The sequence below is a fragment of the Parasteatoda tepidariorum genome, chromosome 2, assembly GCF_982258835.1.
Source record: "Parasteatoda tepidariorum strain Cologne lab strain chromosome 2, Ptep-v5.0, whole genome shotgun sequence".
Taxonomy (NCBI): domain Eukaryota; kingdom Metazoa; phylum Arthropoda; class Arachnida; order Araneae; family Theridiidae; genus Parasteatoda; species Parasteatoda tepidariorum.
In genome coordinates this window covers 26473721-26487059 of record NC_141756.1, presented here as the reverse complement: position 1 = coordinate 26487059, position 13339 = coordinate 26473721, and the positions used below count along the sequence as shown (strand labels likewise).

General features: G+C 28.2%; 1 protein-coding gene and 1 non-coding gene across 5 annotated transcripts in view; one reads left to right on the top strand and one right to left on the bottom strand.

The window, feature by feature from the left end:
• The window catches only part of LOC107445053 (uncharacterized), an 88988-nt gene that overhangs the window by 54882 nt on the left and 20767 nt on the right, over positions 1-13339 (top strand). The window contains exon 1 of one of the 4 annotated variants that reach the window (XM_016059372.4): positions 5357-5493. The exons of the other annotated variants lie outside the window; for them this stretch is intronic. Within the exon in view, the coding sequence (XP_015914858.3) occupies positions 5476-5493 (18 nt within the window). The 5' untranslated portion in view covers positions 5357-5475. Of the gene's footprint in view, positions 1-5356; positions 5494-13339 lie in introns of those variants that run through there. 4 annotated transcript variants of the gene reach the window in all.
• On the bottom strand, positions 5140-5213 carry TRNAT-AGU (transfer RNA threonine (anticodon AGU)). Its single transcript has one exon. It is a non-coding gene; the product is annotated as a tRNA-Thr (tRNA).

Below are 13339 nucleotides of genomic sequence, written 5' to 3'. Positions count from 1 at the left end.
TCCGATGAATGAAGCTTTAGTAATATTAAAAGCATTTTTAACTTGTCCCATATAGAATTGCCATGGAAAGTTTTCATTATTTGAGCTAATAATTTAATTTTACTCAATTAAAAACATGTAGTGTTATATCCATCGTAATAGAGCATTTAAAAAGTTTACCTCTTAATATCTTGTAAAGGGACTTTAATTAGTTTTTTATTCTGGACATAGCTTAAAATCAGGGTTGTCACAGGTGACTAAAATGCGATTATATGCAACTATTTTCAACCTGAGGCAACTATGCCAATTTTTTATTTTTTTTTATTTTTTTTTTGCCTGAAAAGGTTAATAAAGCAACTATTTTCAGAAAAAAAGAGATTATTTGGGAGACTTTTCTGTGCTCCTAATGATGTTTTTTTAGCATAAATTTTATTGATAACCCTGGACGCAATGATTTTTTTTAAAAAAAAAAAAAAAAAATTTGAATTACTAATTTGAGTTATCACTTTTTAATGCTCTCAATATCCACAGATTCCATTGTAAGACTTATTTTGTATCTTGAACGCCTTTTCAATGGTGATTGCTACCAAATTCTGCTAGATTTTTAAAAAAAACAATTTTTAATACGATTGTAGGACGTGTGATTTTCGAATTTGAATAATCACATATGTATATATATTTGCTGCATCAATTATTGATAAAAGGGAAAATTCTTTAAAAAAAGTAGTTTTTTTTAATAAAGTATTTTTTAATGGAATTCTAGTAATTAAAATATTTAATTTTTCTTAAATATTCAAATTTTTTTTACATAAAAATTTATTGCTTGAACACTAACGTTTATAGAAGAATTATCATATTTGGAACCAACCTGACTAAATGGATCATGTTATATGACAACTAAGTGATTTAATAAAATTTTATTATTATTATTGAAAAAATTTTGTTCTTATTTAGGCAACTATTTTCATGCTTTAGGCTACTAAAAGCTACTACATATTTTGTTATTTTTTTCTGTGGCAACCCTAAAAATGCATCTTTAGGAAAATAGATACAGCTCAAAATGCATGTTTAAGAGAATTCATACAGCTCGGAAATGATTGTTTAAGAAAATAAACATAGCATTTAATTCCGTTTTTCAAACTTCTCTTATGAAAATCGTTCTTTTTTAAAGATTAAATATAAATAAATTCATTAAGTGATACACTCCATTTGCCTCAGTTTCTTGCAAGAATAATTTTTAAAAAAACTGTCCTTTTTTTAAAAGATATTAAAAGTCAGCAGTTCTTTTTACAAGTTTGTCGAAATACCTATAAGTTTATAATAGTCTTATTAAATCGACCATCAACGAATTAAGATTTTTTTTAAAATCACTTTATCGTTAATTTTCCGAATGCGAAGAAATGCCTTGAAAAATTGCATCTGCAATATATCCAGCATCTCCCAATCCGAAGCCCGGTATTTGTGCCGTAAACGTTTAAAAAAGAATTTCGTAAAATGAAATGCTCTGGTGGAATAAATGTAGTAAAAGAGCTAAAATATTTCGTTTCATTTTAAAAGTGCTCGATGTATAACGCATTACTCCAAAAGTAAAATTAAGGGGTCAAATCGATTGCTCTCCAGACCAAACTATTGAAACCATATTTCTCAGATTGCGGCTCCTCCACCCCCCATTATTTGAAGGTTAGGAATCTAAATCTGTCGTAAAAAAAGTACGTTTTTATTCAGAGAAAATAAGCTTTTGTGTCTGATCATTGTGGAACACCTGGCGTTTAATTTTTCTTTTCTGGATTTCATTATTCTCTTTTAAGAACTAGAACTAAAAATACATATTTAATAAATACTAGTGGGCTGTGCCCCCTGCTCGCTAACGCTCGCCAACCCCCGAAAATTGCTACGCAATCTTATATGGTTTGCTTCGCAAACCAAGCTTGCTTCGCTCGTTACTAACTTAGGTACATTGCAAATGCACAAAATTCTAAGAATTCAAAACAATCATTCAAATCCATATAACAACTTTATTTTTTAAAAAAAATTACATCTTTTTAGTAAATACTAAGTCATTAAAATGAATTTGAATTCATATAAATGACATGTAATTCGTTAAACCTATTAGAAATGTGCTATAGTATAAAATCTTAAGATAAAATTTCTAAAACTGATATCTCTTTAAAAAGATTAAAATTTTGGCTATAACTAAGTCTATTAAAAATTGAAATAAGTGAATTGCAATGGAAAAACCTGCATAAACAAAACATTGAATTTTGGAAAAAATCTCATTTGGTGAGAATTCTCTCTCTTGTCAAAAAATACAAAATAAACTGACCTCAAATAAAACTCCAAGGACTTCGAATCAAATAATTAAAGAAGCTACTATCACGTTTAATATAAAAGGAAGATTTATTAACTAAACAATAAAATTACAGCATCGCAGTTCCAAAAAACAAATCTCACACTCACTCAAAAAAACAATTTACATTCTAATTAGTCACCATAGCAACCACAAAACTCTTCTTGTTACCATCTATAAACTGATATATAATAAATAAATTATTTATCAAAAAATACGATGCGCATAAGCACATAATATTTTACACTCTGGTTATTTCAGTTTTTATAAGCGCTATATGTTGAGCCTCCTAATCTAGATTTGGCATGTGACATTTTTATCGGCAATCATTGGTTGATTTTCTAGCGTTGCCATTCGGGGAGTTGTAATGAGGCTTTTTTTTTATCGCCGTGTAAGAGAAATATATATATAGATTGTTCATTAAATTGAATCTTCATTTCTCATGGTATAAAAAAAACTGTATTTGCAAATCCGCGATATAAAAATTTACTCGAAAACAACTGCAGCTTATTGATTATGTGACTATCACGATAAAAATCGGATTTTTTTTTTAAAAAAAATTATGTACGTAATACTTCTAACGTCAGCACATCGAATGAGAAAGCGAAATTTTTTGCCTTTGACTCCATTTTTAAAAAGCCCTGGAAATGAATTTTTAAAGAATAAATGAATTCGCAACAAAGCATTACACACTCTGCAATAAATCTTCCATTTTTTTAATAGAATCCATGAAGTTATGTTGTTATAAAATTTTTATGAAAATTATGAATTAGCGAGAATTGATATGTCTGATCAAGTCGTAATAGTGAAGGTCATAAAATTTTAGATAATATTATTTACAAAATAATATAATTTTTAAATAATATTACTTAGTTATTTGTTATTTAGGTATTATTTCCGTAAGAGATATTGAACTAATAAATATGATGCATTATTTTCTAACGTTTCTATCTATTTAATAAATTTTAGTCTCGATTTCTATTTGTTTACTCACTTTTTTATCCGAAAATAAGAAAAGAATAGTAGCAAAAAGGCGTGCAAAGAGCACGTAGAAAAAAAGCTTTATCTAACTCATTTTTAGCACAAATATTTTTATATTTTTTAGAAAAAAAATCAGTTATGCGAAATTTTGAGTTTTCTATATTATTTTCTCTTGTTTACACTTCTTTCTTTTATATGATTTTATCTGCAGTGATTGACTTTTTATAAATCTGGAGTCCTTAGTATATCTCGTATCTGACTTTCCATTAGTTTTATTCCTATTTTTTTAAGTCGTTTTATTATGAATAAAATTAAAAATATTCTCTGCCATTTCTATATTGTACGTTTTACTGCATGTTAAATAATTTTATTAAAATGAGTCTATTTAAACACATAAAAAATATTGCAAACTTAAATAAAATGAATTGTCGATTGAGATGGGACGGTGAAAATTAATCCGAGAAATTTTAAATTATATATAAAAAAAAAAAAAAATTCTGTATTTTAACGCAGTGCACTGCTATTAGAAATTAAAATAACGGCAGTTATTTTGCTAATTTTAAAAGATTGATTACAAGAATTTTACTAAGATTCGCGTAGATATTGGGGGAAAAAAAAAACTTTAAGCGACAGAATAAAAGATGTGTTTAAACCAGGAGACTGAAGTTCGCAAGTAATAAAAATTATATTGAAATTTTTAAAGATTCAAACTTAAGAATGTGGATTTCAACTATTGTATTGAATTAGTATATAAATTATCTCTTTTGCATATCACGTAAACATAACATCAGAATCTACCATATATAACTTAATCAAATTAATGCTATTTTTGCATGCAAGTTGCTTGATGGTTATTTGCTTATCGAAAATTTATGGGATAAAAGTGATATAATATGATAGAAGTTAATGTTAGGCAATATGATAAAAGTTAAAATGTCAATTCTCTAGCCTCATCGAACTTCTTTAAAATAAATTATTCCATTGTAACGCCATCTATGGATTCAAAATAAAAGCTTTTAATTTTAAGTTTACTTTTTCAGTTTATATCATGATATAATTTAAATTTAACTAATTAGCAATTAAATACGAAACATGTCTATTAAAATTCGTTGTTAATTAAATTTCTGTTAGTGACCTAATATAAATAGTCTAATAATATTTATTAGTGAATAAACTTGTGTTGAAGTTTCCGAAGCTTTCTTGATGAATTCGCATTTTACGAAGTGTAGTGTCATAAAGTGACACTAGATGACACCAGATCATGCTGTAAAAGTGGATGACGAAAAATTCTAAAGCGAGAGTTTAATTCTTCACCACCCACTTATATTTCTCCATTATACCATTGGACAGAGATTATAACAATTATGTATTGGATTTAGCAACAGGCGTGTTATATTATTTTGTACTCATAGTTTCATTTTACTTAATAAAAAACAAAAAGGATACAGATTTATAAATTTTTGATAAAATGATTACTATATTTTAAATAATAAGGACTAAAAGAACAGATTATTCAGGCTCTATTTTTATCTCATATTTCATTTTTTAACTATAATCGCTTAAAAAATTTTGATTCATTTAATTTTTTAAAAAATTGTGTTTTATTTATAAATTTGTTTTAATTATTTTATATTGCAATTTTCATATTTTATAATTTCCTAATGGTAAAAGGAATAATAAAGTTCGAAATTTTCAAAGTGAACGAAATTTATTATTTCAATTAAATTTTTTTTTTCCTGAAAATTTATTTATTGGTGTAAAAAAAAAAATTATCAATTCAACTAAGTAAAAGAATGATGAAACAAAGTTTTAGCGAGAAAATGAAAACTCCTAGGCACCGGCGAGATTCGAACTCGCGATCTCCTGTTTACTAGACAGGCGCTTTAACCAACTAAGCCACGGCGCCACGTGTGAGGAACGAAATTTACAATTTCTTATAGAGCATCATAATAAGCATTTACTTTAATTATTGTAGATAGTAAAAAATAGTTCTGTTCTAAAAGTTAATAAATATGCAGATAAGATGTTTCCTCTTTGTGTGCCTAGGTGCAGACTTTCTTCAAACGGTTCGTATTTTTACAAGATAAGGAATTTTATGAATTTTGGTTTCAGAGTGAATACTTGTGTTTACATATTGACTACAGTTTCAGTTGTTACTTTCATCTAAAATGTATAAGACATTTTTAGTAAGTTTTTTTTTTTATGACGAACTTTGCAGTAAGAAATAGCTTTGCTCTAAAATTTTAATAAATGTACATTTAGATTAAACGTTTTTCATTTCTTGTAAATATGTTTTGAAATGCTGTCATTTTTTTCGAGTGAGTATTATAAATGAAATAATTTAATTTGTATATTACATTCATTAAAAAAAAAATTGCGGTGTGATGAATATATTTGCTTAATTATCGTATGTTCTGATTCATTAGTTAATTTATGATAAAATTTCAATAAAAAATAGACAATTTTCAAACTTTATTTTGTTTTTGAAGCTTTTTTTTATGAATTTATAATTTTAAAACAAAAATGTTATGGAAATCAAGGGGCAACATATGAACATCAGCTTTTTTTTTAATCTAAAAGATTCTAATAATAAATTGCCGTGCCCTTTCCCCCTATAATTTTTTTCTTCACTCTACGCCTATTAATTGCGGTATAAATAAAATATATCAGTGACAGTAGACCGGAAAATTAAAATTTTCAGTTGGTTGCCAAAGGTTTATAAACTGTAATGATTTAGTAGCGACTTTTTCCGCAAATCCAATGAGTCGGTGACCGATATCGTAAATCCTCACATTCAATAGCCACTTTTTGCAAAATTCTTTTACTTGGATTAGTTTATTTTTTATTTTAAAAAATTCACATTATAAAAAATCTATGGCTATAAAAATAATGTGAGTATGTGACAAAATTTAGTTAAACATGACTTTAAAGAACTTAATTTAAAAGTATTTGGTTAGGCGAAAGACATTTAATGTATGCATTACAAATTTGATATATATGAATTCATATATGAAATATATGAATTTGAAGTTAACGAATTCTCCTTCGTCTTGAATCTATCCATCACAAATTGATAGATTCTATTTTGCATTCTGAAGAATCAAAGTTTTGAACTTAGACTTTGGATATTTTAATAAAAACTTTGTTTTCCAGTGTCATTCTGCATTGATGTACTTTTATCATTGAATATTTTTTTTAAATGAGAAAGTAAAAGGAAATTATGGGATGGAGTGACCGGTTATTTATTTAATTTATGTCGCCACTCTTTTTTTTCTTTTTGTTGACTCGCCAAGTAGTGAGTGGTTATTTTCAAGTCAAAGTGACAGCAAAATGAAAAGTTAATAAAAACTTTGTTTTCCAGTGTCTTTCTGCTTTGATGTACTTTTATCATTGAATATTTTTTTTAAATGAGAAAGTAAAAGGAAATTATGGGATAGAGTGACCGGTTATTTATTTAATTTAAGTCGCCACTCTTTTTTTTTCTTTTTGTTGACTCGCCAAGTAGTGAGTGGTTATTTTCAAGTCAAAGTGACAGCAAAATGAAAAGTTAATAAAAACTTTGTTTTCCAGTGTCTTTCTGCTTTGATGTACTTTTATCATTGAATATTTTTTTTAAATGAGAAAGTAAAAGGAAATTATGGGATAGAGTGACCGGTTATTTATTTAATTTAAGTCGCCACTCTTTTTTTTTCTTTTTGTTGACTCGCCAAGTAGTGAGTGGTTATTTTCAAGTCAAAGTGACAGCAAAATGAAAAGTTAATAAAAACTTTGTTTTCCAGTGTCTTTCTGCTTTGATGTACTTTTATCATTGAATATTTTTTTTAAATGAGAAAGTAAAAGGAAATTATGGGATAGAGTGACCGGTTATTTATTTAATTTAAGTCGCCACTCTTTTTTTTTCTTTTTGTTGACTCGCCAAGTAGTGAGTGGTTATTTTCAAGTCAAAGTGACAGCAAAATGAAAAGTTAATAAAAACTTTGTTTTCCAGTGTCTTTCTGCTTTGATGTACTTTTATCATTGAATATTTTTTTTAAATGAGAAAGTAAAAGGAAATTATGGGATAGAGTGACCGGTTATTTATTTAATTTAAGTCGCCACTCTTTTTTTTTCTTTTTGTTGACTCGCCAAGTAGTGAGTGGTTATTTTCAAGTCAAAGTGACAGCAAAATGAAAAGTTAATAAAAACTTTGTTTTCCAGTGTCTTTCTGCTTTGATGTACTTTTATCATTGAATATTTTTTTTAAATGAGAAAGTAAAAGGAAATTATGGGATAGAGTGACCGGTTATTTATTTAATTTAAGTCGCCACTCTTTTTTTTTCTTTTTGTTGACTCGCCAAGTAGTGAGTGGTTATTTTCAAGTCAAAGTGACAGCAAAATGAAAAGTTAATAAAAACTTTGTTTTCCAGTGTCTTTCTGCTTTGATGTACTTTTATCATTGAATATTTTTTTTAAATGAGAAAGTAAAAGGAAATTATGGGATAGAGTGACCGGTTATTTATTTAATTTAAGTCGCCACTCTTTTTTTTTCTTTTTGTTGACTCGCCAAGTAGTGAGTGGTTATTTTCAAGTCAAAGTGACAGCAAAATGAAAAGTTAATAAAAACTTTGTTTTCCAGTGTCTTTCTGCTTTGATGTACTTTTATCATTGAATATTTTTTTTAAATGAGAAAGTAAAAGGAAATTATGGGATAGAGTGACCGGTTATTTATTTAATTTAAGTCGCCACTCTTTTTTTTTCTTTTTGTTGACTCGCCAAGTAGTGAGTGGTTATTTTCAAGTCAAAGTGACAGCAAGAAGAAAAGTTAATAAAAACTTTGTTTTCCAGTGTCTTTCTGCTTTGATGTACTTTTATCATTGAATATTTTTTTTAAATGAGAAAGTAAAAGGAAATTATGGGATAGAGTGACCGGTTATTTATTTAATTTAAGTCGCCACTCTTTTTTTTTCTTTTTGTTGACTCGCCAAGTAGTGAGTGGTTATTTTCAAGTCAAAGTGACAGCAAAATGAAAAGTTAATAAAAACTTTGTTTTCCAGTGTCTTTCTGCTTTGATGTACTTTTATCATTGAATATTTTTTTTAAATGAGAAAGTAAAAGGAAATTATGGGATAGAGTGACCGGTTATTTATTTAATTTAAGTCGCCACTCTTTTTTTTCTTTTTGTTGACTCGCCAAGTAGTGAGTGGTTATTTTCAAGTCAAAGTGACAGCAAGAAGAAAAGTTAATAAAAACTTTGTTTTCCAGTGTCTTTCTGCTTTGATGTACTTTTATCATTGAATATTTTTTTTAAATGAGAAAGTAAAAGGAAATTATGGGATAGAGTGACCGGTTATTTATTTAATTTAAGTCGCCACTCTTTTTTTTTCTTTTTGTTGACTCGCCAAGTAGTGAGTGGTTATTTTCAAGTCAAAGTGACAGCAAGAAGAAAAGTTAATAAAAACTTTGTTTTCCAGTGTCTTTCTGCTTTGATGTACTTTTATCATTGAATATTTTTTTTAAATGAGAAAGTAAAAGGAAATTATGGGATAGAGTGACCGGTTATTTATTTAATTTAAGTCGCCACTCTTTTTTTTTCTTTTTGTTGACTCGCCAAGTAGTGAGTGGTTATTTTCAAGTCAAAGTGACAGCAAAATGAAAAGTTAATAAAAACTTTGTTTTCCAGTGTCTTTCTGCTTTGATGTACTTTTATCATTGAATATTTTTTTTAAATGAGAAAGTAAAAGGAAATTATGGGATAGAGTGACCGGTTATTTATTTAATTTAAGTCGCCACTCTTTTTTTTTCTTTTTGTTGACTCGCCAAGTAGTGAGTGGTTATTTTCAAGTCAAAGTGACAGCAAAATGAAAAGTTAATAAAAACTTTGTTTTCCAGTGTCTTTCTGCTTTGATGTACTTTTATCATTGAATATTTTTTTTAAATGAGAAAGTAAAAGGAAATTATGGGATAGAGTGACCGGTTATTTATTTAATTTAAGTCGCCACTCTTTTTTTTTCTTTTTGTTGACTCGCCAAGTAGTGAGTGGTTATTTTCAAGTCAAAGTGACAGCAAAATGAAAAGTTAATAAAAACTTTGTTTTCCAGTGTCTTTCTGCTTTGATGTACTTTTATCATTGAATATTTTTTTTAAATGAGAAAGTAAAAGGAAATTATGGGATAGAGTGACCGGTTATTTATTTAATTTAAGTCGCCACTCTTTTTTTTTCTTTTTGTTGACTCGCCAAGTAGTGAGTGGTTATTTTCAAGTCAAAGTGACAGCAAAATGAAAAGTTAATAAAAACTTTGTTTTCCAGTGTCTTTCTGCTTTGATGTACTTTTATCATTGAATATTTTTTTTAAATGAGAAAGTAAAAGGAAATTATGGGATAGAGTGACCGGTTATTTATTTAATTTAAGTCGCCACTCTTTTTTTTTCTTTTTGTTGACTCGCCAAGTAGTGAGTGGTTATTTTCAAGTCAAAGTGACAGCAAAATGAAAAGTTAATAAAAACTTTGTTTTCCAGTGTCTTTCTGCTTTGATGTACTTTTATCATTGAATATTTTTTTTAAATGAGAAAGTAAAAGGAAATTATGGGATAGAGTGACCGGTTATTTATTTAATTTAAGTCGCCACTCTTTTTTTTTCTTTTTGTTGACTCGCCAAGTAGTGAGTGGTTATTTTCAAGTCAAAGTGACAGCAAAATGAAAAGTTAATAAAAACTTTGTTTTCCAGTGTCTTTCTGCTTTGATGTACTTTTATCATTGAATATTTTTTTTAAATGAGAAAGTAAAAGGAAATTATGGGATAGAGTGACCGGTTATTTATTTAATTTAAGTCGCCACTCTTTTTTTTTCTTTTTGTTGACTCGCCAAGTAGTGAGTGGTTATTTTCAAGTCAAAGTGACAGCAAAATGAAAAGTTAATAAAAACTTTGTTTTCCAGTGTCTTTCTGCTTTGATGTACTTTTATCATTGAATATTTTTTTTAAATGAGAAAGTAAAAGGAAATTATGGGATAGAGTGACCGGTTATTTATTTAATTTAAGTCGCCACTCTTTTTTTTTCTTTTTGTTGACTCGCCAAGTAGTGAGTGGTTATTTTCAAGTCAAAGTGACAGCAAAATGAAAAGTTAATAAAAACTTTGTTTTCCAGTGTCTTTCTGCTTTGATGTACTTTTATCATTGAATATTTTTTTTAAATGAGAAAGTAAAAGGAAATTATGGGATAGAGTGACCGGTTATTTATTTAATTTAAGTCGCCACTCTTTTTTTTTCTTTTTGTTGACTCGCCAAGTAGTGAGTGGTTATTTTCAAGTCAAAGTGACAGCAAAATGAAAAGTTAATAAAAACTTTGTTTTCCAGTGTCTTTCTGCTTTGATGTACTTTTATCATTGAATATTTTTTTTAAATGAGAAAGTAAAAGGAAATTATGGGATAGAGTGACCGGTTATTTATTTAATTTAAGTCGCCACTCTTTTTTTTTCTTTTTGTTGACTCGCCAAGTAGTGAGTGGTTATTTTCAAGTCAAAGTGACAGCAAAATGAAAAGTTAATAAAAACTTTGTTTTCCAGTGTCTTTCTGCTTTGATGTACTTTTATCATTGAATATTTTTTTTAAATGAGAAAGTAAAAGGAAATTATGGGATAGAGTGACCGGTTATTTATTTAATTTAAGTCGCCACTCTTTTTTTTTCTTTTTGTTGACTCGCCAAGTAGTGAGTGGTTATTTTCAAGTCAAAGTGACAGCAAAATGAAAAGTTAATAAAAACTTTGTTTTCCAGTGTCTTTCTGCTTTGATGTACTTTTATCATTGAATATTTTTTTTAAATGAGAAAGTAAAAGGAAATTATGGGATAGAGTGACCGGTTATTTATTTAATTTAAGTCGCCACTCTTTTTTTTTCTTTTTGTTGACTCGCCAAGTAGTGAGTGGTTATTTTCAAGTCAAAGTGACAGCAAAATGAAAAGTTAATAAAAACTTTGTTTTCCAGTGTCTTTCTGCTTTGATGTACTTTTATCATTGAATATTTTTTTTAAATGAGAAAGTAAAAGGAAATTATGGGATAGAGTGACCGGTTATTTATTTAATTTAAGTCGCCACTCTTTTTTTTTCTTTTTGTTGACTCGCCAAGTAGTGAGTGGTTATTTTCAAGTCAAAGTGACAGCAAAATGAAAAGTTAATAAAAACTTTGTTTTCCAGTGTCTTTCTGCTTTGATGTACTTTTATCATTGAATATTTTTTTTAAATGAGAAAGTAAAAGGAAATTATGGGATAGAGTGACCGGTTATTTATTTAATTTAAGTCGCCACTCTTTTTTTTTCTTTTTGTTGACTCGCCAAGTAGTGAGTGGTTATTTTCAAGTCAAAGTGACAGCAAAATGAAAAGTTAATAAAAACTTTGTTTTCCAGTGTCTTTCTGCTTTGATGTACTTTTATCATTGAATATTTTTTTTAAATGAGAAAGTAAAAGGAAATTATGGGATAGAGTGACCGGTTATTTATTTAATTTAAGTCGCCACTCTTTTTTTTTCTTTTTGTTGACTCGCCAAGTAGTGAGTGGTTATTTTCAAGTCAAAGTGACAGCAAAATGAAAAGTTAATAAAAACTTTGTTTTCCAGTGTCTTTCTGCTTTGATGTACTTTTATCATTGAATATTTTTTTTAAATGAGAAAGTAAAAGGAAATTATGGGATAGAGTGACCGGTTATTTATTTAATTTAAGTCGCCACTCTTTTTTTTTCTTTTTGTTGACTCGCCAAGTAGTGAGTGGTTATTTTCAAGTCAAAGTGACAGCAAAATGAAAAGTTAATAAAAACTTTGTTTTCCAGTGTCTTTCTGCTTTGATGTACTTTTATCATTGAATATTTTTTTTAAATGAGAAAGTAAAAGGAAATTATGGGATAGAGTGACCGGTTATTTATTTAATTTAAGTCGCCACTCTTTTTTTTTCTTTTTGTTGACTCGCCAAGTAGTGAGTGGTTATTTTCAAGTCAAAGTGACAGCAAGAAGAAAAGTTAATAAAAACTTTGTTTTCCAGTGTCTTTCTGCTTTGATGTACTTTTATCATTGAATATTTTTTTTAAATGAGAAAGTAAAAGGAAATTATGGGATAGAGTGACCGGTTATTTATTTAATTTAAGTCGCCACTCTTTTTTTTTCTTTTTGTTGACTCGCCAAGTAGTGAGTGGTTATTTTCAAGTCAAAGTGACAGCAAAATGAAAAGTTAATAAAAACTTTGTTTTCCAGTGTCTTTCTGCTTTGATGTACTTTTATCATTGAATATTTTTTTTAAATGAGAAAGTAAAAGGAAATTATGGGATAGAGTGACCGGTTATTTATTTAATTTAAGTCGCCACTCTTTTTTTTTCTTTTTGTTGACTCGCCAAGTAGTGAGTGGTTATTTTCAAGTCAAAGTGACAGCAAAATGAAAAGTTAATAAAAACTTTGTTTTCCAGTGTCTTTCTGCTTTGATGTACTTTTATCATTGAATATTTTTTTTAAATGAGAAAGTAAAAGGAAATTATGGGATAGAGTGACCGGTTATTTATTTAATTTAAGTCGCCACTCTTTTTTTTTCTTTTTGTTGACTCGCCAAGTAGTGAGTGGTTATTTTCAAGTCAAAGTGACAGCAAAATGAAAAGTTAATAAAAACTTTGTTTTCCAGTGTCTTTCTGCTTTGATGTACTTTTATCATTGAATATTTTTTTTAAATGAGAAAGTAAAAGGAAATTATGGGATAGAGTGACCGGTTATTTATTTAATTTAAGTCGCCACTCTTTTTTTTTCTTTTTGTTGACTCGCCAAGTAGTGAGTGGTTACTTTCAAGTCAAAGTGACAGCAAAATGAAAAGTTCATAAAATATGCTTTAAAAATGTCAGTAGCATAATTATATCAAATATTACGTAACAGGAGTTGTGGTGGCTCAGGGGATACAGCGTTCGCTTTCCAATGAAGTGAACCGGATTCGAATCCCAGCGATGGCCGGTCGATACGAATTCCGCACCCGACTAGCACTGACCACAGTGCTGACGTGAAATATCCTCAGTGGTAGACGGATCATGGGTCA